At 35.3% G+C, this 23,880-nt stretch overlaps 1 protein-coding gene across 1 annotated transcript in view; it reads right to left on the bottom strand.

Moving 5' to 3' along the window:
- Positions 1 to 504: 504 nt before the first annotated feature.
- The window catches only part of KCNK5 (potassium two pore domain channel subfamily K member 5), a 41,360-nt gene continuing 17,984 nt past the window's right edge, over positions 505 to 23,880 (bottom strand). The window contains exons 2-5 of the mRNA XM_039337103.1: positions 11,601 to 11,712; positions 8,219 to 8,385; positions 6,147 to 6,315; positions 505 to 5,468 (exon numbers count right to left, since the gene is read on the bottom strand). Coding sequence (XP_039193037.1) covers positions 4,648 to 5,468; positions 6,147 to 6,315; positions 8,219 to 8,385; positions 11,601 to 11,712 — 1,269 coding nt within the window. The 3' untranslated portion in view covers positions 505 to 4,647. The remainder of the gene's footprint in view (positions 5,469 to 6,146; positions 6,316 to 8,218; positions 8,386 to 11,600; positions 11,713 to 23,880) is intronic.

Genomic DNA, 23,880 nt, shown 5'->3' with positions numbered 1-23,880 from the left:
GTGCATTTACAGTGGCAGTGTCTCATGGTCATGTGACCACCATTTGTGACCTTCACAGCCAGCTTCCAACCAGCATTAGGAAGCTGACAAGAAGTCATAAGTGCTGATCACTTGTGACATCACGCCTAAAAAACAGAAGCAGAACTGACATCATAGTCACGGCACATTTCAGTTTGTGCTGTTTAGTGATGGAATTGCCGGTTCCAATTGTAGTGAATAGGTGAGGGCTAAGTGATAATGGTTATGTTAGCCAATACTATGGTGAAAATCCCAAAATTTATCCCAAATATCGAGCATGTCCCCTTCAAATAGCCATTTTATTATGTTATTTACGATAAAATGGGCTTCTGTCCAATTGTATGGTGGTCTGAAAGTACATTTTAAACATGTATTTTATGAATGTTCAATGTCAATGCTAACTTTCAACAAAATGTTAATTAAATGGAAGAAAGCCATTACAGTTCATTTCTCATCTAGTCCCTTAAAGAATGAAGACATTGGGTATTTTTTTTTAAAAAAAAACCTTCATTTTTATTGAAAAAATGTTAAAATAAATTACATTTTATAAAGTCTAGTATTTACATACAGTGATTCCAGTGACAAAGTAGCAAAAAAGAACAGATCAAAAAAACCCTTGTGTCTCTTTATGTGATGGAGTGACAGAGATGAGTTCAAGACTGTACAGAATTTGTGAACTATTTGAAACAGTGATGCCTTAGTTCTAGGAGTTCAGTGCAACACAGAAGATGTAAAAAATAAAGATAGGTCAAACTGGTAGGCAAAATTTATGTCTCAATAGGAATTTTTATGAATTGTTTTTTTATTTCCAATTAAAAAAGATGCAAAGGGTAACATCCTATAAATGAAAGTGATAAACCAGGCCACATTTAGGGATAGAAAACGATAAGAATGGGCTGTGTTTTTGTTATGTTATGATATATCCATTGCCAGCAATGGAGTTAATCATATCTGCAAAGAAAGAGGACCTTTTTCGAAATGTTTCACTCTTGCTTAACAGCATACTATACTCTGTTCTTTCAATGGCACATTTTAAAGTAAGTATGAGTAGTGCGTGCTTTACATAAACCTGTTATGGAAACTGTGAATCAGTTTTGTATTAAATATACTTGGAAATCAATAGTAAGAGTAGTTTCCATTCTTTATCATTTTGCCATATCATTATTGGAAACAACCCCAGGAAATACTACCAGGTTTAATTAATTGTGGTTATGGGAAAATTCTACTGAGTAATATGAAGAACTCATCTCATTGCTTCAACTTCTGAAACAATTTTAGTTTCCAACAACAACACAGTGAAGTTTACCTAGCTAGGTTCTAGGTATTTCTGATCCAACTCACAATATTGGTTATAGGGGAAAACAGAGAAAGCAGTATTAGGGCTTCACGATCAACAGTTTATAGAGATAACTAGGAAGAGCCCCTCCCTCTTATATTGAAACATATGAATACTATTGATGCTCTGGTGCTTTTGATAGTTAGCAACCATTTTTTTTAAATGTCTTCTGTAAACAGCTACATAACATGAGCCCAAAACTGATCTGGTTAGCTCTGTTAAACTGTACACTCCTCCCTCTCCAATAAAAATGCAGTAGTGTTTTGTAAATCTTACATTCCAGGGTATTTCATCTTATGCAAATTCTTTCTAAAATGTAGTCAAGGAGCCAGAGAATCAAAGATACTACTATTAGGTACCTTCTTTCTGAATGATTTTTTTTTAATAATTACTTCATCCAATTCTACATTCAGTACAAAAATTGTCTCCTTTGTCATCATCTTTAATTTATTTGTCCAAAACCATAAATAAAGACTCAGAACAAAAAATCTAGCTTTTCTTAAAACATGGAAGACAATATTTCCTATCAGTAAGAAAGATCAATTCTCTAATAGGGCCAAGTTATCACCATGTAATGCCTGCTGGAAAATTGTACTCAGATAAAGGGCAATTAAAGACATTATGCAGTTAATAAAACATTTCATACATCTTTTTGCTAGTCACAGTGAGTAAGTACATTTTGTCCTTTCACCTGTAGCAAGGCACAAAATGGAATTATTAAGAATTAAGGCTCTTGTCAATGGTCCAAGCACTTGGAATAAATCTCCACTAATGAGATCTTCCCCCAAATAGCAAATCAAAGTCTAGCTATCAAGTTTATCTTGATTTTAAATTTAAAAACATGATGCTTATTTAACAGCTAGACAAATCCCTAGATTTATGGGGCACTTTTAAAGGAAGGTATTAATACCCTGTGCATCAAACCTGAAGAGCAGCACCAAGCTTGAATTTTAGAAAGGACCTTATTTCTAGATGCAAGCTGTTTCAAACTTGTATCATTTCACATCTGTCTACCTGTGCAATCCAGCACCTAAACAATCCAACACAACAGTCACCCTAAAAGCAGCAACATACACTTATCGTGCATTCTCACCTTTCTGTTCCTGTACTGTATTTAAAATGTTGTAAAACTTTAATAACATTCATTTTACACACTACTGTGTGCTTCTTTAGTGCAGAGGCAAACTTTTAGCCACTCATTTATGAAATATATCCCAGAATACATCAGCTTGAAAAAGTTACTTTCAGGACCTCCATATATAGTTTTGTCACATGACACAAGTGATACTCATTACTAAGAACCGCACAATTAGAAATGTAAATTTAAGGCAGCATCTCTGGGTCTTTGAGTTGTTTGATGATAAAGATGGTTTACTGTATAGCAATAAAAATCAACCTTGTTTTTCAAGGAACCATCTAGTCAAAATAGCTACCATGTTTTAGTGAGTAACAAGAATAGCCTCCAAAGGGTAACACTGGAACCTTCAATGAAATAACTGTGTGAAAATACAACTGTTGGGTTCCTTAGTAATTACATTTCTACAAACATTTATGCACAAACTGTATACAATTCAAAACAGGAATGGACTTTTTTCAACAAATATTTTAAAACTGTCTGTTCAAGAAGAGTTTGCTAACAGGAGTGTTCATCTAGTTAGAGACATGTTTCTAAAGATAATAGAATACATCCACTCTCACAACATAGTCAAAATTACAGCAATTGAGTGGATTTGAATGTTATTATTCACAATTAGTACCCCAAAATTCCACTTGGCCTTATTACCATTTTCAATTCCGAAATCCTCTCCCCAAGTTTTCAATTGCCATAATTTTCATTCCATTTCTAGACTAAAGCCACCGAACTATAACATAAAAGATTTACACTGGAGTGTAAATCATCCAAGTAGCTACAGTACTTATACTGCTAGAATATTATTGAGAATTGTTTTTCAGTAGAAAGTTAAAAATCAGAGGCAGTTTTCTACTTTAAAAATAATCCCAATAATTGTGACAGTTTCACAGCAATATAAAAAGATGGATAAATTTTGATGTGACAATTACATTTTGTTACTTCTGTAATACTTCTCATATTCCTTCTTTTGTGTTAAGGGAGTTCATTAAAAATAAGCTAATATCTTATTTAGAAAGCCAGCTGAAATACTGGTGGTATTTCAGCTCATAAGACAATATTACCAATATTACCAACTCAAAAGTACTGGATGGAGTGGAAAACTTTATAGAAATGGAGCCACTGACAGAACAAAGAAGAAAGTTATTAAATCCTTCAAATGGAACTTCAGCTATTCAACCTATTCAATAAGATACACTGATTCAAAAGCAGAGTTCCTTTAAACTTCACTTAGACCTATAAATGAAGTTCATTCAAGTATAAAGTATGGATGGTGAAAGAGCACTTCTGATGCAAAAGAGAAATTTGTCACTGTGCTTTTCTTCATTTTTAAATGTCCTCTATGTATCTTCTTGCACCATTCTGTTTTACTTATTTCAATCAGTTATATGTGCTTTTCATAAACACTGAGAACATTTGGAAATATTCAGCTTCTTGTCCATACAAGATCCATACTTCCAGTAGATTGATCCTGTGTTTCAAGTTAGTATATTTGTTCATGAACTTCAGCTCATAATTCAACAGAGCTATATTTATTAACTTAGACAGAAACTAGTCAAGCCACCCATGTATCTCAACTCTGGCCTTCAGGATACTTTGCTCTTCCAGTTCAAGCATTCCTTAAAGGAGAATGAAAAGAGTTTTGTGGTGATTATGACAAATCAATAATTTCTCCTCTGAACCGTGGCATGATTTGTATTGTTTCTTCAGAGCTGAAGAGTTAGTGCAGTAATCCAATGCAATCATGGCCTGCAATAAACTCAAAACCAGTCTGACTGCAATCTTAAGAACTTTACTCAGAAAGAAAGAAAGAAAGAAAGGAAGGAAGGAAGGAAGGAAGGAAGGAAGGAAGGAAGGAAGGAAGGAAGGAAGGAAGGAAGGAAGAACAGGCAGGCCCAATACGTTTAGGCTTTTCCTCTCTTAAATTCAAGAACCACCAAATCCCTAGAGAACCTTCAAGGTTTTAGAACAATTATTTCATAGTGAGTAAAATTCATCAATAGACAAGATCCAGGCAACACACCTTTTCAGTCAGCTAATAGAAGGAAGTAGCAGAAAATATCTCATAGGATATTCCTTCTTCTTCACTTATGGTTGTTGATTCAGATCGTTATCTGTTAAAAATTTGCATCATATGATTGCAAGAAACTCCCTCCCACCTTTCTCACGTTGCAGCATTGGCAGTATTTGCTGTGTTATAGTCATTCATAAGCTGTTCGTAAGGCACTGATATCTCCATCTCATTACCGGTAAAAGTAGATTCATCAGAGGATGAAAATTTCACCAGTTTCTCGGGGGTTTGAGGCTCCTGTGCAAGATTGTCATCCACTGAAGACTTTGAAGTTTCTTCATCATCTGAAAGGTCATCCTCTTCATCCTCATCCTCATTTACAAATGTTATGTTGGCATTTTCAAAAATCAAAGGTCGATAATCCCGCGAATCCCATGCTTCCCCTTCTTCTTCACTGATCCGGTCTAGCTGATTTACAAACACATTGCCCTCAACCGGGCTATCTCCAAGATGCTTGTCAGTCAAATGCCTCATCACGTGATAGTTCTGCAGTCCAAGAGAAACCTTGTCATAGTCAAACATATTGTTCCTTGTATACATCACTTTGAGATCTTTATTGGTATGTTGTAAGGTTGGCTTGGTTTGCTCTGAGTTGAGAATTTTGTCACTGCTTGTTTTCAAAGCCTTCTTTCCAATCTGCTTAATGAGATCATTGTAACTGTCTTCCTTTTTGGAAAGAAAACTGAATATGTTAATATCTTTTGTGTTAGACATCTGAAGAGCTTTTTTGGTGGGAGAGTGATTTTCAAAGGATTCTTTTCTTTTTTTCCTTCGTTTCTTGATTGCTTTGTGAACTTCTACAAACATGCTGACCTTCCAATTGACAAACAGTGAAAGCCAAGCAAGGCCTAGGTAGATCCACACCTCCACAAAGTATCTATAGAGGGAGTGATAGTTCATATTTGGATTCACACCTAAAAAGAGAAAAAAAAGACAGTGCAAGAAATATAAATTCAGCTACTGTACATCTGTAGGTGTTCCATTGATCCAGAAATTTGTTACCATTAGTAAAAACTCAACATTTTCACGGATAAGTTGTGCTTATGGCACATTTACAGGAAGTTTCAGCAAATCTCTAGAAGTCTAGCTTATCCCCTTTCTGTGACCTCAGAAATCAAATGAGGCTCAGATACTAAGCTGATAGCAGTCTACTCTGAAAATTACAAAGAAAAACATTCAAAGTTGTTAACTAAATGATTATACAGTCAGAATTATTTCTAACTGATGATTATTTCAATATCAAACACACACAAATAATAAATAACATTCTACAATATAGGCTTATTTATTTGTCAGGCTACCCATAAGTTTAGACAATGAAAGCATTGTAGATATCATCTGTCTTAGAGGAAGCAGAACAGCAAATACACACAGTTCCATGGTTGTTCTCTGAGATTTTTTTTTTTCATCTTATCCTTCCCTCTTTTTTTGTCTTAAGTCTCTACATAGCACAGAGACCAACATATTATTTAATCTTAATTGCAATTACTTGTAGTACTGCTCATTTCTATTTGCATGTTTTAAAATCTTTAAAGACATATTCACAAAATTTGCACGTTAGAAGCTATTCAAATGACAGCTTTATTACTGACCAGCAACATAGTCTCCAAATCCTATTGTGGTGATGGTGATGAATGAGAAGTAGAGGCCTTCAATGTAATCCCATTTTTCAGTCACCATAAAAACCAAGGGAGGAAGAACTAAGTGAACTAGAATGCCCCAAATGATGAAGATAGCTGTGCAAGTAATTTGTGCCTTTCTCTGTAATAAATGGAAGGAAGAAGGATCAATCATACAGTGCAATCTACATTTAGTAGATTTTTGCCCATATTTAGAAAATCCATCTTGTCATATTTTTTGATATACTATCTTGCAGCTACAACAGAATAACTAACTATAAGCTATAGGAAATTGCTATTATTTTTGGCTATTTTGTGCAGATGGAAACAAGGTTGAAAATTTCTACTTTACTTCCTGTTTCATGTGTGTGCACGAAGTCCTATATGGTAGATTAATAACATGTCATTTTTGCTTGGTGAAGTGTTCTCCTACTCCACCAGCTATAAAAATAAATTGTAGAAATTCCTTGAAAAATGTCCTTTTCAGAACACTTTTATAATTTCTAATTTCCCTTTAGAGCAGACATGTCAAATTCACGACGTCATGTGACATCACGCAACGTATCGGGATTGCTTTGCCATTGCTGGCAATGGGGTGGGCGCGGCTTCCGCGTGACGCATCCAGCCCGCGGGCCAGCAGTTTGACACCCCTGCTATAGAGGCTCTGTAACACATTTCATAACTGAAAAAAAATGACACACCAGATGCATTTTCCAAGACTATAACCATATAAAATATGATCTGTTAAAACAATATTCAGGCCTAGAACATAAGCACTGCTCTGCTGGATTGGACCTCTGTCAATCTAGTTCATCAGTGTATTCTCACTATGGCCACTCAATTGCACAAGGAGACTGCTGGTTTCCAGGAGATGACCTTCAGATGCAAAGTCTCTGATTCTCATGATTTTTATGAATTGGTCCAGCATTTTTTTTTTAAAGTAGCCAAGCTGGTAGTTATCATGTCATCCCAAATTCCAAAGATCAATAAAATGTTATGTTTAAAAAACAAACTCTTTTGTCTGCCCTGATTCAATTTCACTGGGTGAATGAGGAAATGAATGAGAGGTAACATAACTGAGGTGCACAAAATTTTGAATGGTGCAAATAAAGGAGACAACAAGAAACTATGTTCCCTTTGTGAAAATATAAGAATTCTAGTTCCTATATTTTATTAACACTATTGTTCTCTTTATTAACACCATTTAAAATTTTGTGCACCTCAGTTATGTCACCTCTCATTCATTTCCTTTCTAAATGAAAAAGCCTCATAGAGAAGCAGCTATGGCCCCTTGATCATTTCAGCTGATCTTAACTTTCTCTGACTATACTATATCCTTTTTGAAGTCTGGTGACCAGAGCCAGACATAATATACCAGATGCAGCTGCAACATCGATTTACATCAGGGCATTATGATACTGACTGGATGAATTTGCACTAAAATATAAATTGTTAGCTTATACTGGTTTACATTCAGCTTTCTTATTAGTCAAGGAAGCTATAAACAGCACCAAGGAACAGGAAACAAATAACTGACATAGCAAAATGCAGAGGTTGCATAAGATGGGCAGAACATCTGTCTAGTTGAGAAAGCAGAATTTTCAAATTTAGGGAATTTAAAAGAAAGGAAAAGTGAAAATCCTATGAAACCACATAGTTTTAATACAGGAGCAAGAAAGTGACACATACAATTTAAGCAGATTTGTTTTAGATAGTATTCTGCATTCTTACTTTAGAGATGATAGTCTTTCACTCATCAAATTCCTTGCTATAAAACAGTTAATACAGAAGACCTAGTGACAGTTCTGGGCAAAAAATCCAAAATTATGAAGAATTATGCCTTTAATAGAAATTATGTTTTTTTGGGGGGGGTTTAGCATTTTTATCCAGGGGCAAAGGTGTGGAACTGGAGAATGGATTTTTAAAAAAATCACATTAACTATTAGTTAGGATTTGAAGATGCTAGAGAATCCTTCCTTAAATTGGATTCCATATAATTTCAATAATTTTCATGTGCTAGAAGCAAATTAAACAGAATTCCATACCAGGCTTACTCCTCTCTTTGTCAGGAACTGGCCCAGCCTCTTGGCACGACCACCAAAAAATTTTCCCAAAGCACTGATCCATGTTAAGCAGAGTGGAACACCAAAAAGTCCATAAAAGATACAGAAAAGTCGTCCAGCTGAAGTTTTTGGAGCAACATTTCCATAACCTGAAAAATAATATTGTGATAAAAAGTTAATCATGCCAGGATAGTCACACATGATAAAAGGTGTAATTTGTCTTTTATGATTAGGTGCTGAAAAAAATTATAGAGCTTATTCACAGATGACAGTTTTATGCATGATGTTCTCATGTTGGATTTGCTTCTATCATGTACAACATGATCATTTAGAATGTGTGACTAATAGCACTGCCAATGTCTACAGCATCACACACAATAAGTAATAAAAGAGAACTGACCTGAACAAAGGATTCTATTATTGCATTGCATTGTGTAAATTACTTGAACTTAAAAAAAATGCTTCTGGCTCTGAAGATATTTTTTTAAAATGAAAAGTGATTCAGACAGCAGTCAATAAATTTGCAGCTGCAAAGATGCTGACTGAAGCATTCCTGCTTTTCTCTCTACCTTCTGTGGATTTCATAGACTTTCCTCATTTGATTTCCATTACTAGTCCAATTCTCACTATCAGCTTCTCAGTGAAAACCTCTAATTGTTCCACAGTGCATCAAACTGGAGGAAAATCACCTATTATAAAGGGCCCTGTGTTTTATTACATTGTTTCAGCTCTCAACAATTTCTCAGCAAAAGAGAGAAACAGGGCAGAGGCAAGAATGAAAACAAGGCCGAGTGACTATTTATTATTAAGAGGTTGGTTATGAGTAATCAAGTCAGTGTGGACTCTTAGCAATCTCATAGACAGAGATTTTTTCCCATGTCCCTAAAATGGTCTATCAGGTCTTCCAATGGTGACCATTTGCCACTACAACTGAGTCTATCCACCTTGCTGCTGATTGTCTTCTTTTCCTCTTTCCTTCCATCTTTCCTGGAATCACAACCTTTTCCAAAGAGTTAAGTCTTTGTCATAATATATTCTAAGAATATATTTTTCATAATATATCCTAGTCATTTGTGCCCCGAGTGACAACTCTGGATTGATTTCTTTTCTTGGCTGTCCATGATATTCTCAGGAGTCTTCTCTACCTTTCTTATCCTGCTCCTTCAAAGTCCAACTTTCAGTTTCATGAAGTATCACAAATAATATCATCGCCTTTGCAATTCTGAACTTTATAATTATAGACACATCAGGGTGTCTGAATATCTTTTCCAAGACCTTCATGGATGCTCTTATTCTGTGACATATTTCTTGATTGCTTGTTCCTTTATTACGGATTGGTGATCCTAAAAGGCATAAACTATCCACCACTTTAACACAGTACCTTCATTGTTAATTCTAAGGGTAGTTGTCTATTCTAAGGTCTGTTCTCATTATTTTGGTCTTTATGTTTAATTTAGTTCCATTTTTTTCACTGAGCTCCTTGACTTTTATTATTAGAGCTTGCGGATCTTTTGCTTTTTCAGTTTTCAAAGTAGTGTCATTGATAGTAGTTACTGATATTGATATTTCTTCTTCCAATTTTAAAGCCATGCTCATCTTCCAAACCAGCTTCCTTTAACATATTCAGCATATAGGTTGAATAAATAGATTATAGAGATTATATAATCTTGCCTCACTCCTTTGCCAATCTGGAGCCAGTCTATTGCTTCCTGACTAGTTTAAAAGTTTCTTACAAGGACAATGAGATGTTTGAGATTCCCGTTTTTAATAGCACATTCCACAACTTGACATGATTGACAATTCAAAGGATTTTTAATAATCTATTCAGCACATAATGACATTTTTTTGTATTCTTTGGCTTTTTCAATTGCATGCAGCAACAATAAAGTCTCATATTTCTTTTCTAAAGATTGTTGAACATTTGACATCTATTTTTCCATGTAAGGTTCTAATCTACATTGGGGGACCCTAAGCATTTCTTTGCTACAAAATTAAGAATATTGTACAATATTTCTTCTAGTTTTGTTGGCCACTATGTCATTCTCCTGATTGGTTGGTTATAGCTTGGTTATAACCTTGACTGATTAATTTGTATATATTTTAATCTTATATTTTAAATTTTAAATTTTATGTCACATAGTATGCCTTATTTTAATTGTGATGCTTCTGACCTGAATAAACAAACAAACCTTGACTAATTCTTCTTCAAGTTGCTTGCCATATTTCAATGGATAGTCCATTAGTTCCTATAGTCTTTTTTGTTAACGACTGGAGTGCTGATCTAACTTCATCTTCTAGTACAGAGTTCCCCAATGTTTCCAGCTTTGCAGACCGATGGGGGGGGAGAAGGGGTAGTTCCGTGCAAGCGGCCGGCAAGCACATGTGCGCATGCTGCTCCATTTGCATGAGCGGTGTGCACATGTGCCTGCCACTCACACAAATGCAGAATGTGTGTGCATTTGCTGGCCCTTTCCATGGCCCAGCTGCAATCCCCTCATGGTCCACTACTGGGCTGTGGCCCACAGGTTGGGTACCCCGGTTCTAGTAAACATTGTGAAAGCCAGAATATAAAAATGTTGTATTAGTTTTCTTGAATTGTTTATGGGAAATATTGGAAGAGAGGAACCATCATATATATTTGAAATAGATTTTAATAATAGTAACAAATAAAACATGGCACTTTATTTGATTTAGCAGCAAGGTTTCTAATTCCCTTTCCCACTTTCCCTGGTCAGTTTGTTTTCCAGCACTATGTGTGTTCTGCATCAGAACAAACAAACATTGTAACTCATGTTTTTTCTGTATCTTACAGGGATAGCACAAAAGCAAACCAGAAAAAAAATGTAATCCAACAGTTCTGTTATCATATTTATTCTGTAATTTTTCCATCAAAGTCAGCAGTACCTTGAGAACTGCGGGAAAAAAATTTTTCACTGCGGTATTGTAAACCACCATCTTGAAATACATAGCTTTTGAAAAATAATCTGCTATATATTCAGGAGAAGCTTGTGGGTTTATAAATCCAATTATTAGGCATTTCTATGAAAGAAAAATATTGTCATAGAAATCTCTATTTCCTCTGTGCTTCTTTCCCTATATTTTACATAACAGATTGATTCAAAGTCAGTAAATACGGAATCTATTCCTACTAGGGCAGGTACAGCTATTCATGATGGCAATATCTGTGTCTCTAAACTGCCAGTCTTAAAAAGGCAAAGAGACATTAAATTATAGAAGGCTGCCAAACTAAGACAGCATATAATCAATCCCCTCCAGCTTCCTCCAATGTTTCAATTTTTCATTTTATTAAATAGTATTTCCCCATATTGTGAATGAACCCCCATATGGACAAACTGATACTTGCCAATGGTTGTAATCACCGTAGCAGCAAAGATGACAGCATTAGGCCAGTTCCAGTAATTAAATGTATCATTAGCATCAATTGAAACTCCTTGCCCAGCAGCTTCTGAGACCACCTATAAAAAAATGATACAATCATTCAAAACACAGCAAAATATATTAAAAAGAGAGAAAATGTGTTTTTTCCAATTCTTCATATGTTTGTTGTGTAATGATAAACATGGCCATAGTAGATAGTTTTAAATTGCAAAGAAAATGTACTTACTACCAGCACAAATATAAAATGTTCAATAATTGTGGGTTTTAGAAACTAGAAAAGCAGCAATACATGGTAAATAATTTAATTCTGAGGTCATTTGGAAAAATATAATAAAACCCTTATATGCAGAAACTAATAACCTAAATTTGAAAGGGTGGGTGGGTTGATCCTGTTGTTGTGTTTAAAAACAACCAGTGTCATCATCTCTTGCAGGGCAGAGTAATGCTAAAAAAAAAAAAAAATCAAAACAATAGAACCACAGTGGAGTGCTTGTATGTTCACTCTATTTGGATTAGCTTACATCAGTGTTTCCCAAACTTGACAATTTTAAGGCATGAGGACTTCAACTCCCAGAATTCCACAGCCAGCAACGCTGGCTGTGGAATTCTGGGAGTTGAAGTCCACGTGCCTTAAAATTGTCAAGTTTGGGAAACACTGCCTTACATGAAACTGGACCTCTCCAGTTATTTTTCTTTGCTTCGTTTGTTAAAATCAATTTTATATTATCCGGTCAAATCTCAAAGATCAAACTGTCTATATTTATTACTGATTACTGAAATTTGATTTTCAGTATCAAAAGCAAATTAGATTCTGTGATTTTTAAAGCATTTTTTTCCAAGCATTTATCCAGTAACATTATTTAAGAAAATCAACTACTGTTCTGCACAGTCAGTACTTTGAGGCAACTTACACCTTTTCTTATTGGCCTATTTATTTATATAGCCACCATTTCTCCAGGAGCTCCAGGCACATGGGGATCAATTATATTTTATTCACAGTAAAATAACTTTGCGGGATAAGATATGTCACTGACCTGGCATCATTTAATGGCTGAGAGTGAGTTTGAACCCAATCGTCCTGGTTTTAGTTTACATCATTGTGCTAATTCTCTGAGAGAGGCATGTGCACACATTCCAGCAGAGAGAAAACCAATGTAAAATAGTCTAGTAGTTGAAGCATTTGACTGGGCTGGCGAAGACCATTTTTAAGCCTTATTCAGCCACCTAGTTTACTGCATGACTTTGGCCAGACATATATCTCAGCACAAGACTTTTCTTCTGGTGATAAAATAAGGTTAGACCTTCACGTACACCTCCTTAGGCTTCAGAAAATGATGGGACAGCAATGCCACAAAATACACAAACAATGAATCCATTGAAAAGGATTCATTCCTTCAGTGAAAAGGAATGAAACAGACTTGAATAATCTCTTCAATAAACAAACTATCTTTGCTTTAAGTAAATATTTCATAGAAATTGAAACCTAAAAGGTTGATCTGAAAAATTTGGATGTGGCTTGCAAAATAGCCCACATCATCTGTCCCATAATACAGCATGGATAGAAAGTCAGGCAATGCCAATAACAACATACCATCTTCTATACTTCCTGTATATGTTAAATAATACCATCACTCTCTGTTAAACAGTGAACAGGTAACACTGATTGTAATGCCAAGGCATTCGTGTAGAAACATCTGATAATTATAATCAGTCTCATAGTTCAGGGTCAGATAGAACATTGAGCACAAAGGTTGGCTTTATAAAAAGACAGAGAAGAGTAAGCAGAAGATAAGAATAAAGTTAATATCAAAACAAAATGCATAGAGATTATAGTTATAGCAGGTGAAGTCCAGGTCATATTGTTCAGTCCTATGTCCTCCACTGCAGATGGAATGGCCAATGGGCAGGAGGTGTATTCTGGTGACAATTGAAAGGGTCTCAGCTTCTCCCACTGTCACCCCACACTCAATTCCTGATTCAGAAAGGATATCTAAAGTCAAATACATTCATGAGCAAATCAGTGATGTGATGGCTTTGGTGCCTGTCACCTCTTAAAACAACTATAGCTGAAACAGTGATTCAGTCTGTCATGATCTATGCTACCTGGAATCACATGAACAATTGCTTTGCATAAGTGACCTTGCTTTGCACAACAGTATCCACCCAGTTACATTAATTCATCATACTACTTGCATGTTTGAATGGCTAGAGCCATTTTTCTGAATCTATAGTTACAATGACACAAACATATAAATTTAATCAAAATATGAAGAAAATAAAAGCTTGTGAACGTGACACTAGTTTCCCCACAATTGCCCCACAAAATAGGCCTGCCTGCCTGCCTGCCTGCCTGTCTGCCTGCCTGCCTGCCTACCTACCTACCCATCTATCTATCTATCTTATGCGAGATATTTAGACATCACTTTGGCCATTTCAGCTTTTAAAACTTCAGGACCAGCAGAGTATATACAGATGTAGAAAAGGATCATTTTCTGACAAACACATGTCTGTACTTCTGCTTTTGTTTCTGTTTTACTGCTAGCTGTTAGGTTAAAGGAACTGTGTTAAGCAGAAGTAAATTTCACTGGGCTTCATTTGATTTATGTCATTTTTAGCCGTTAACAAAGTTTCCACCCAAATGATTTACTCTGATTTCTTATCCATGAAATAGCTGAAACAATCTTTAAGTGTTTGTGTTGCAGGGTGAGAGGGGAAAGCATTAATCAGCAGATGGAAAGGAAGAACCCATCATTTCAATTCATATCCTGAGGAGGCTGCAGGGCCAACTCTTTTCACTGCTGTGTCAACATTTCACAAGTTTACACTCATAGCTGTTCCTCTGCCAAAGATGCACCTCCCTCTGGTCCCTATTGGCAGGCTTTGACTTAGGATGAGCTGTGGCCTTGCTTGACACCGCTTTCATTATATTTCCCCCATACTTTAGTTATAGTACTTCTTAACACAAGATTAAATCAACAAAAATAATTTCATAGAGCACAGACTAGCCATAAAAAAATCAGGAGAGTTCTGACAATTTGAAGTGTGAAACAAGAATTATCCTGTTATTGCTTTTAATAGAGAATTTAATTGTTATTATCTACATTTTTTCCTAAAGGTCCAATTTTTATTATCTGGAAACTGCAAAACCAAAAGAAAAATCAAAAGACTACATTTATGGCAATTATAAAAAGTCATAGAGACTTAGCATTCTTGGCTGAAAGTTTTTCTTTGCAAGACTCCTTGCAAATTTCATGCATTGTCTAAGCCATAGCTATTTGTAGGAAATTCCCTGCTGAAAACCATGCTTTTTAACACAATATATCTAAACCTCTTTAGATTTTTAGAAATTTGAAACTATATTTTGCTATTTTGGGTCTGATCAGGAGATAACTGAAGGCATTGTTCTATTAATTTGTAAAGTAATTGTGTATTATGGAAAGCAGCAACAAAACCACAGGATACATCTATGAATATTTGTCCAACACATGTTTAAAGCCACAAGTGTAATCCATTCACATAATTAAATCACAGACCCCTTATAATTTGGATTTCATGCTTTATAATTCTTTGTTATCCACCCTGTGCCTACAAGGAAGTATATTTTAAGTTTAAATAAATTCTAGTTACAGAATACAGTCAAACAGGATTTTTTTCCAAAAGTAAATCTTGCCTTTTAGCTATGCTATACACAGAAAATACATATACAAGGTTTGGCATATATAATCTTATTACTTTTGAGATTAAAAAAAAAATCTTACAGGATAGAAAAAAAATTACATAATGCAAAAGTATCAATTGGAGTTGAGTTGAAAAGGTTCTGCACTGTGACGAACATAAAACAATTGAGCATTCATACAAGCAAGCACTGTATGGGCCTGTGAACTCTCACCATACAAATTACTGAAATAATAAATCACAGGCAGTAGTTTGGGAAGTGGCAGGGAGAGCTAAAACCTGAATTCTGGAAACATTGCTCAGTCCTCTGGATGTTTTTTTAAGGTTTTAACAAAACAATAATGTAAATCTTCAATTTAACACACTAATGGAAAAAGGGGTGTCATCAGTGGGAGCTGGCTGTTTGTTAAATGGCAAATAGGATTTTTTGAATGTATAAAAGTCCATGTAAAACACTTGAGCATTATCTCCACTAATATGCTAAACAGGATTTTGATGGCTGCTTTAGACAAGTATTGTTAATTATATCCAAAATACTGATTCAAAGTTCATGAAAACAAGGTTCCACTGTAAATATCTTCTGATTGTAAACTTCCTTGAAAGTTATCCTTAACACTTGGAACAATTATGTGACAACTGACTAAGCTCCCTCAAAATTTTGTTATGAATGGCAGCTATTTTTTCTAAACATACTAGGGGCATTATTATCTGAAGTTATATTGGTGCAGTCAATTCTGATCAACTTTGATAAAGTGGAATATTACAATAATAATATTTAACAACAATGAAACTTGTTACATTATAGCCCCAACAGGTTTCACTAGATTATGTTAATAGTTTGCCCCCTTGGCATAAGAGGTTTACATGCCAATACAAGTAGGATCAACAACAGAGGCAGCAATAACATGAGTATTTTTAGTGCCAAGGAAGAGCTATATTGAAAGCATAAAATAAGTTATTGACTCCAGAATTCGATATAGGATTGCCTGAATGTTTACCAGTAAATACTTTTAGGACAGTTGTACAGTATTTTGTGATATTTAATGTATAGCATTACTCAAACCTTCCTCTCCCCATCCCCCATCCCTATTCACCAGTGTTCTTTCAGAATTCAATTCAAGAGTTGAAAATTCACCACAGGGCTATCAGAGCAGATGTGATGTAAACCATCAGTTTCCTGTACGGCAAAGTGGTGAATTTGTTCTCCAATATACTTTCCAATCCTCAAGATACAGTCTTTTTTTCCTGGCAGATAGGCCCACTTTCAAAGAAAGCACCAAGCTACAAACACCCCAAGATGGCACTTACATTTTAATTAAAATGATATTTTTAAAGTGGAGCAGGGAGAACAACAGGCATCTGGGGACTCCATTCCATACCATCATTGTTAAGTACTTTAAAAAAAAAAATCTGCTATTACTGAGGCCAATGAAGCAAATTTAGTACACAACTAAAGTTGGAGATATTTTGTTTCCTACAGCTAGCAAAGTACACACAAGCTGAGAGAAATCATGGCATGGGCTATGCCAGTGGTTCTCAACCTGTGGGTCGGGACCCCAGTTGGGGTCGAACGACCATTTCACTGGGGTCGCCAAACAAGGCTGTCCGCCATTTTTTCCCCTTTTCTTTGGCCACGCCCCTGGCACCCAGTGATGTATAAGTGGTTGGGGGTCACCACAACATGGGGAACTGTATTATGGGGTCGCGGCATTAGAAAGGTTGAGAATCACTGGGCTATGCCAAGCTAACTTGGAGTTGAAAAATGGGAAATACTTTTGTCATTTTAGAGATGATGTCTACAGCAAAAGCCATTTTAACATACTGTACAAATTGACTTTGGGGGGAGGGCTGGAAGAGTATGAACATTTTGCCCATTATTCAATCCTATATTAAACTGTTAAAATGTGATATTAGTTTTGCTTGTCAGAATTTGGGGTCCTTTTTTAAAACTGCAGACACAATTCAGCCATCTCATATAGTACAAATACTATGACAGTTTTATCCATTATCATAAATATTTCTCCCAATATCAGATAAATATTATAGGAAATCAGCCACTTTAGTAGTGGTTAATTAGTAGCTCATGTGGCCTGGACCCCCCTTAAGTGCAATTGGTGTCAGTACCCTTCTAGGCATTTCACAGAGGAAAATAATAATAATAATAATAATAATAATAATAATAATAATAATAATACCTATCCCAGGTCCTGGGTAAGGACTCGATAGGTAGACAAAATGCCAAATCCAGTCTGAACATCTGGCTGACTGTGCGATGATCCATAATAATACCAAACTGCCCTACAAGAAAGACCAAATGAAGAACAGAATAGAGGCATGGGAAGACAAAGCACTACATGGCCAATACATTAAAAAAATAGCTGGGAAAGCAGATATTAACAAGAACTGGCAATGGCTAAGAGCAGGAAAATTGAAGAAAGAGACCGAGGGACTAATTCTGGCTGCACAAGACCAAGCCTTAAGGATAAATGCATATAAAGTCAAAATTGAGAAGACAGCAACAGACAGTAAGTGCCGCCTATGCAAAGAAGCTGAAGAAACAGTGGACCACCTGGTAAGCTGTTGCAAGATTGCACAGACTGACTACTAGCAGCGGCATGACAAAGTAGCAACAATGGTGCATTGGAAGATCTGCAAAAAATATCATTTGCCTGTAAGCAAAAACTGGTGGGATCATAAATAGAGAAAGTCATAGAAAATGATAAAATTAAACTGCTCTGGGACTTCAGAATTCAAACAGACAAGCACCTGCAACATAACACCCCAGACTTAACAATTGTCGATAAGAAAGACAAAAAAGTCTGGATAGTGCATGTGGCAGTGCCTGGAGACAGCAGAATAGAAGAGAAAGAGCTGGAGAAGATAACAAAATACAAAGACCTACAAATAGAAATAGAAAGACTGTGGCAAAAGCAAGCAAGGGTCGTACCAATAGTCATAGGCTCCTTGGGTGCAATCCCAAAACAACTGGAGCACCACTTGAACACCATTGGCATTGACAAATTCGCTATTAGTCAATTGCAAAAGGCAGCCTTATTAGGAACTGCTTCCATCCTGCGATGATATCTGTAATACCATCAAACATCCACATCTGCCTATCCCAGGTCCTGGGTAAGGACTCGATAGATAGACAAAATGCCAAATCCAGTCTGAACATCTGGCTGACTGTGCGATGATCCATAATAAAAAAAGTTGGAAGGGATCTTGGAGGTCATCTAGTCCAACCCCCTGCTCAGGCAGGAAACCCTATACCATTTCAGACAAATGGCCGTCCAGTCTCTTCTTAAAAACTTTCAGTGTTGGAGCATTCAGAACTTCTGGAGAAAGGTTGTTCCACTTGTTAATTGTTCTAACTGTCAGGAAATTTCTCCTTAGTTCTAGGTTGCTTCTCTCCTTAATTAGTTTCTTGTCCTGCCTTCAGGCACCTTGGAAAATAGCTTGACTCCCTCTTCTTTGTGGCAGCCCCTGAGATATTGGAATCATGTTATCATGTCCCCCCTCATCCTTCTCTTCATTAAACTAGACATACCCAATTCCAGCAGCCTTTCCTTATTGTATATGCTTTAGCCTCCAGTCCCCTAATCATCTTTGTTGCTCTTCTCTGTACTCTTTCTAGAGTCTCAACATCTTTTTTACATTGTGGTGACCAAAACTAGATGCAGTATTCCAAGTGCGGCCTTACCAAGGCATTGTAAAGTGGTATTAATACTTCAAGTGATCTTGATTCTATCCCTCTGTTAATGCAGCCCAGCACTGTGTTGGCCTTTTTGGCAGCTGCAGCACACTGCTAGCTCATATTTAAGTGATTGTCCACTAGGACTCCAAGGTCCCTCTCACAGTTCCTACTATTGAGCAAAGTACCCCTTATACTATACCTGTACATTTGATTTTTCTTGCCTAAATGTAGAACCTTACTTTTTTCATTTTGTTTTCATTGAATTTCATTTTGTTAGATAGCGCCCAGTGTTCAAGTCTGTCCAGATCCTCCTGTATGTAAAATGTGTACAAGCAAATTATGGCTGCCTCAAAGTATATCCAAATCATACTTGATCACTGCCAATCTCAGTTTCCTATACCAAACATAAGTGGAAATGTTATGTCCCTACATTTAGCATCCTAGACCCCAGCTGTTTACATAGTAGCACATAGTCAGGGTCAAGAGCAAGCAGTTAAGGAAGCAGCTCTTGTAAGTAACTCAGCCACTTGACATACCAACCTCTCAAATGATTCTAGAAAATTAATATAGCCTGGCTGATCATTTTTTCTCTGGTTCCCTTATACCTCGTAGTGTTATCTGAAGTTCAACTTCACATTTTAATTTTCTGGAACATTCTATAACCTTTGGGTAAGAGAAAACAAAAAACAAACTCAAACTAGTAGGCAAGATGCTAGAAGTCACTGTCACCTACTGATATTTTTCACTTTCATTTAACTGGCACTTATTGAAAAGCAAACTAAAAGGTGCAATAGAAAAAAAAACCACAGGATAGGACTCAGCATTCCTCTGTACTTCATTTAGGAAATAAGAGATCATAATTAAAAGTTGTAAAACTTCACAAACACTCCCATCTGAGAACAATATCAATATTAACACAAAATGTTTAAGCATATTATTGTCTAAAATATATTCAAGAGACATTTCCTATTTTGATAATTTGTTTCAGCCAAAAACTTCAAAGTAACTTCTTACTAAATTCAGTCCCATAAATCTTGAAAACTTCATCAACTGCATAAACTCTTAGCTAGAGTTGGAATCCTTTTATGTATTTTACCAGTCCACAGGTTACTGATAACCTCAATCAAATTGGAAATGTTTGTTTACCCTTAATTTGTTGTTATGACTAAATTGAACTTAACATACTCTCTCTATATATCAGAGTTTTGCCATTTCTTGAAATAACAACGTAACATAATCTTTTATATATTAATTGGCATACAAATTCAATTCACTCATCTATTTTGATAGATGAATTTTAGTTTCTTTTGGTAAGGATGTGGAATAGTTATTCAGAGAAACAGGGCTAACCATGTACCAGTGGCCATCATAAAAATGAGCCCTTCTTCACTGATATGTAGAGGTGATGGCAGAAGTGACAAATACTTCCTCAAAATGCATGTTACTGCCCCTTTAAATCAGTAATACTGCTATTTTTAATGCTATCATTATTTGGAGATTATATACTTTAGGTATCTCAGAATATGTTTTTATTGTTTTAATATGCAAAGAGGGCGAAATAAATATGGCCTAATCAATCAATCTTTATTCAGTCATAGACCAGCAAATAAAACACAAAAATCACAGTTAAAGTAATGAAGGAAAAATATAATTGTTCTAAAATATCTAAAAATGATTAGAAGAAATATTACAGCACACTGTACAAAGTATAGAACAATACTGGTCAAGGAAATAAAAACAGATTGATGCTATAATAACAACTTAAGAGAAAACAAATCAGAATGACCAGGATATTTAGTAAAGAATGGGGATAATTCCTGGTGAGTACTTGCATAATGGGAGTAATACAGAATAATGTGTTCCATCATTTCAATTATTCATCCATCACATGGACACAGTCTCTGTTCAAAGAGGATCTTTAGGTATCTCCTATCAGTTATGGCTGATGGGGGGTGGGAGACATTGGCTAAGGATAAAGTCCTCCTGCGTTTTTGGATCATTATGTGGTTAAGATATCTAGGTGGTTGGACAACATGTGCAGAGTAGCTCAAGAAGGTGTTTCTGGGAAGAACTGGAGAGTCTGTTTGCAACCTTAAATCAATAGATAAATATGGACCACAAACGAGCAAAAACTACAACAGGCAAAGGAAGAACAGAATAAGCTAAAACATATTATATATAAGATCATTCAGTCTAGTTTTTCAGCATTGTCCATTCTGAACAATATTGATCAGACTTTCCATTCCTTGGTTAGAATACCAGTTCATGAGCAGAAAGTCACAATAGATTATTGATTCATGACAGGAAGTCTGGGGGCCACATTACCTTTCCAACACTGAACAGTAATCTTTTCTGCTGCACCCCATGCTCACTTAATCTATAGTTATTCATCAAATACAGCTAGTCCTCAACTTATAACAGTTCGTTTAGTTACCATTTAAAGTTACAACAGCATTGAAAAAAGCATTGAAATAAGCATTGAAAGGAGAAAGGTCATAAAATGGGACAAAATTCACTTAACAAATGTTTCACTTAGCAACATAAAGTTTGGACTCAGTTGTGGTTGTAAGTTGAGGACCACCTATATTAAAGTTCAAAATTTTGGTATATCAATGAGATTATGGTCAAGAATTGCCTCCATTTCTACATCCTCTGCCTGTGGAGTCCAAACTCTTTGAAATAGTTTTGTAACCTTTTCCAGATGGGTTAGTACCAACAACTGTTTTTCTAAGTCCTCAGTAATCACCTTTGTTCAAGCCACGCACTTTCACATTCCTTTGTTGGGAAGTTCCAATTTTGATAGTTAATACCCAGAATTCTGTTCTTTAAATAAGAGAAAGCCTCCCACACTGAGCCCTGATTATCATCTCATTGATTGAATTCCCATTCAGATAAACTGTTAATTCCTAGAAGTCACATACTTTTGCTACATATAGACATATTACTTTGGAGCTTTTTCCTCAATGAACAAATATGTTTTTGACTCATTGATTCAGTTAGATTCTCTTTATTTAGTTTTGAGATTTGTGTGGAGAATACCTCAAGTTTTAGATCAAATTTATGCAGAAATATTGAAAATTCAAACTTTTAAGGAGCACTAAAATTTACCTTTAGTGCATGGATGTTAATTGGAGTAAAATTGAGAAGTAAAATCAGCATACTCATTCTCATCCGTTAATTAAAATGAGAGTGATTCATCACATGGACCAAAATTCACTTTACATCACATAAATATGAATTTCTACCCTTTGCACTATAGGTCTTTGCAAGAACTGTCTAAGTAACATGTTTCCATTTCTCTTGATCCACTCACACAAAGAAAAGTAAAAAAAAGTTCAAATTATACTTATTAACTTTATATTCTTTGATAACTGTTTAAATTTGCTAAGGCTTTAGTCAAGTTTTCCTGTACTGTCTTTTGTATAGGACTGATTGTTGCCAATAGATACCATTTGTTCATTTCAGCAGCTGACTGCTGATTCCGCAATTCTTTCTTGTGACATGAGCAGCCATGTAAATTTGATGAATAAATAAGATAAAACCGATTCCTTTTGTAGTTATCTTTGCAAAGAGTGGCAACAAAGTTCACTGTGATATTGCATTATCTCTGCTGCAGTATGAATATTTCAAAGTTGTGCAGGCTTAGTTAGATAATTTTATGCACAGCAATGGGTTATTTCTTGAATCAGAGTATAATCAAAATAAATGTTTAGATGTAATCTTTTCTTATTATCAGGCTACTTATGCATTAAAATGATATCATTGTGGAAAAAGTAAAATTTAATTTTTCATTAAAAATATAAGGATTGCAATCTGGTTGAAATCAATAAAGCAATCTGAGTAAATACAAATAGGGATTGCACAGAGATTAAGAAATTAGAGATATGTACCATTTTCAACTCAAAAATCAGCATGGGTAGAACTCTGATGTATGTTGAAGCTCTTTTTAATACAGAAAAATATAGATCTGATTATGGTTTTTATTGTTCTTTCAATATTTATATAACAGTACTGCTACTCATAGATATTTTAAGGCTATTTTGCGAGATGGAATATGGGATAAACTGCATTGCTGTAAATAATGGAATGATTCAAGCTTCAACAAATGGAATCAACATAAATTGAGGTAAAAAGGGTTAGAAATACCAGGATAAATGGCTTCAGAATATGCATACCAAGGTAAAGTCTATCCAACAATCAAGTTTAAGGATGCTTAAAAGTATTTAATCTATGGATTATTATCACTGTTTAGTGTGGGGAATACAAAACCTTATAGTTATTGATAAATTATCTCAAAACATAACTGATATCTTAAGCAAATTATCCATATACTGTATGTAATATATAGATTTGTAAAAAAAAAAAAAATCCTTAACAGAGGAATAAAATATGACAGCCTAAGCATAGTATGTGGTTGGAATCCTGCTTATAGTAATCCAGAGCTGAGTACTTTTCCATGAAAAACTAGGACTCAGACTGCTGGATCACACCCAAGGCAAATCAGTATCATCTCTGAACTTTTAACCTAGCTGCACTATCTCAGAACAAATAAGTAGAAGCTAAGGAAAACAAAGTTATCTCTGCTTTATGCTTCTCAGTAAGACTAAACTTGCTTTCTCTCCCTGTCCTCAAATCACAGAAGCTACCTCTTGTTAATAAATTAGAAGCATTCTTGAAGACAACAGCATCTCTTGATAATGAGTCTTCTTAACAAAATACTAATTTTAAAGTAATTTTTTTTAAAAAGGGCAGAATTTATTATTAATGGTTCCAATAAGTTATGGACCATGAATGGGATTCTTAAATTTATGAAATTTGATGGCAAGGAAATGGAAAACAGACCCAGTTTTCTGTATTGTACAGCATTATATATAAA

This window comes from Crotalus tigris, unplaced genomic scaffold (assembly GCF_016545835.1).
Source record: "Crotalus tigris isolate CLP2741 ecotype Arizona unplaced genomic scaffold, ASM1654583v1 scf7180000017668.6805642782:7212621, whole genome shotgun sequence".
NCBI lineage: Eukaryota > Metazoa > Chordata > Lepidosauria > Squamata > Viperidae > Crotalus > Crotalus tigris.
This window is presented reverse-complemented; position numbering and strand designations above follow the sequence as displayed.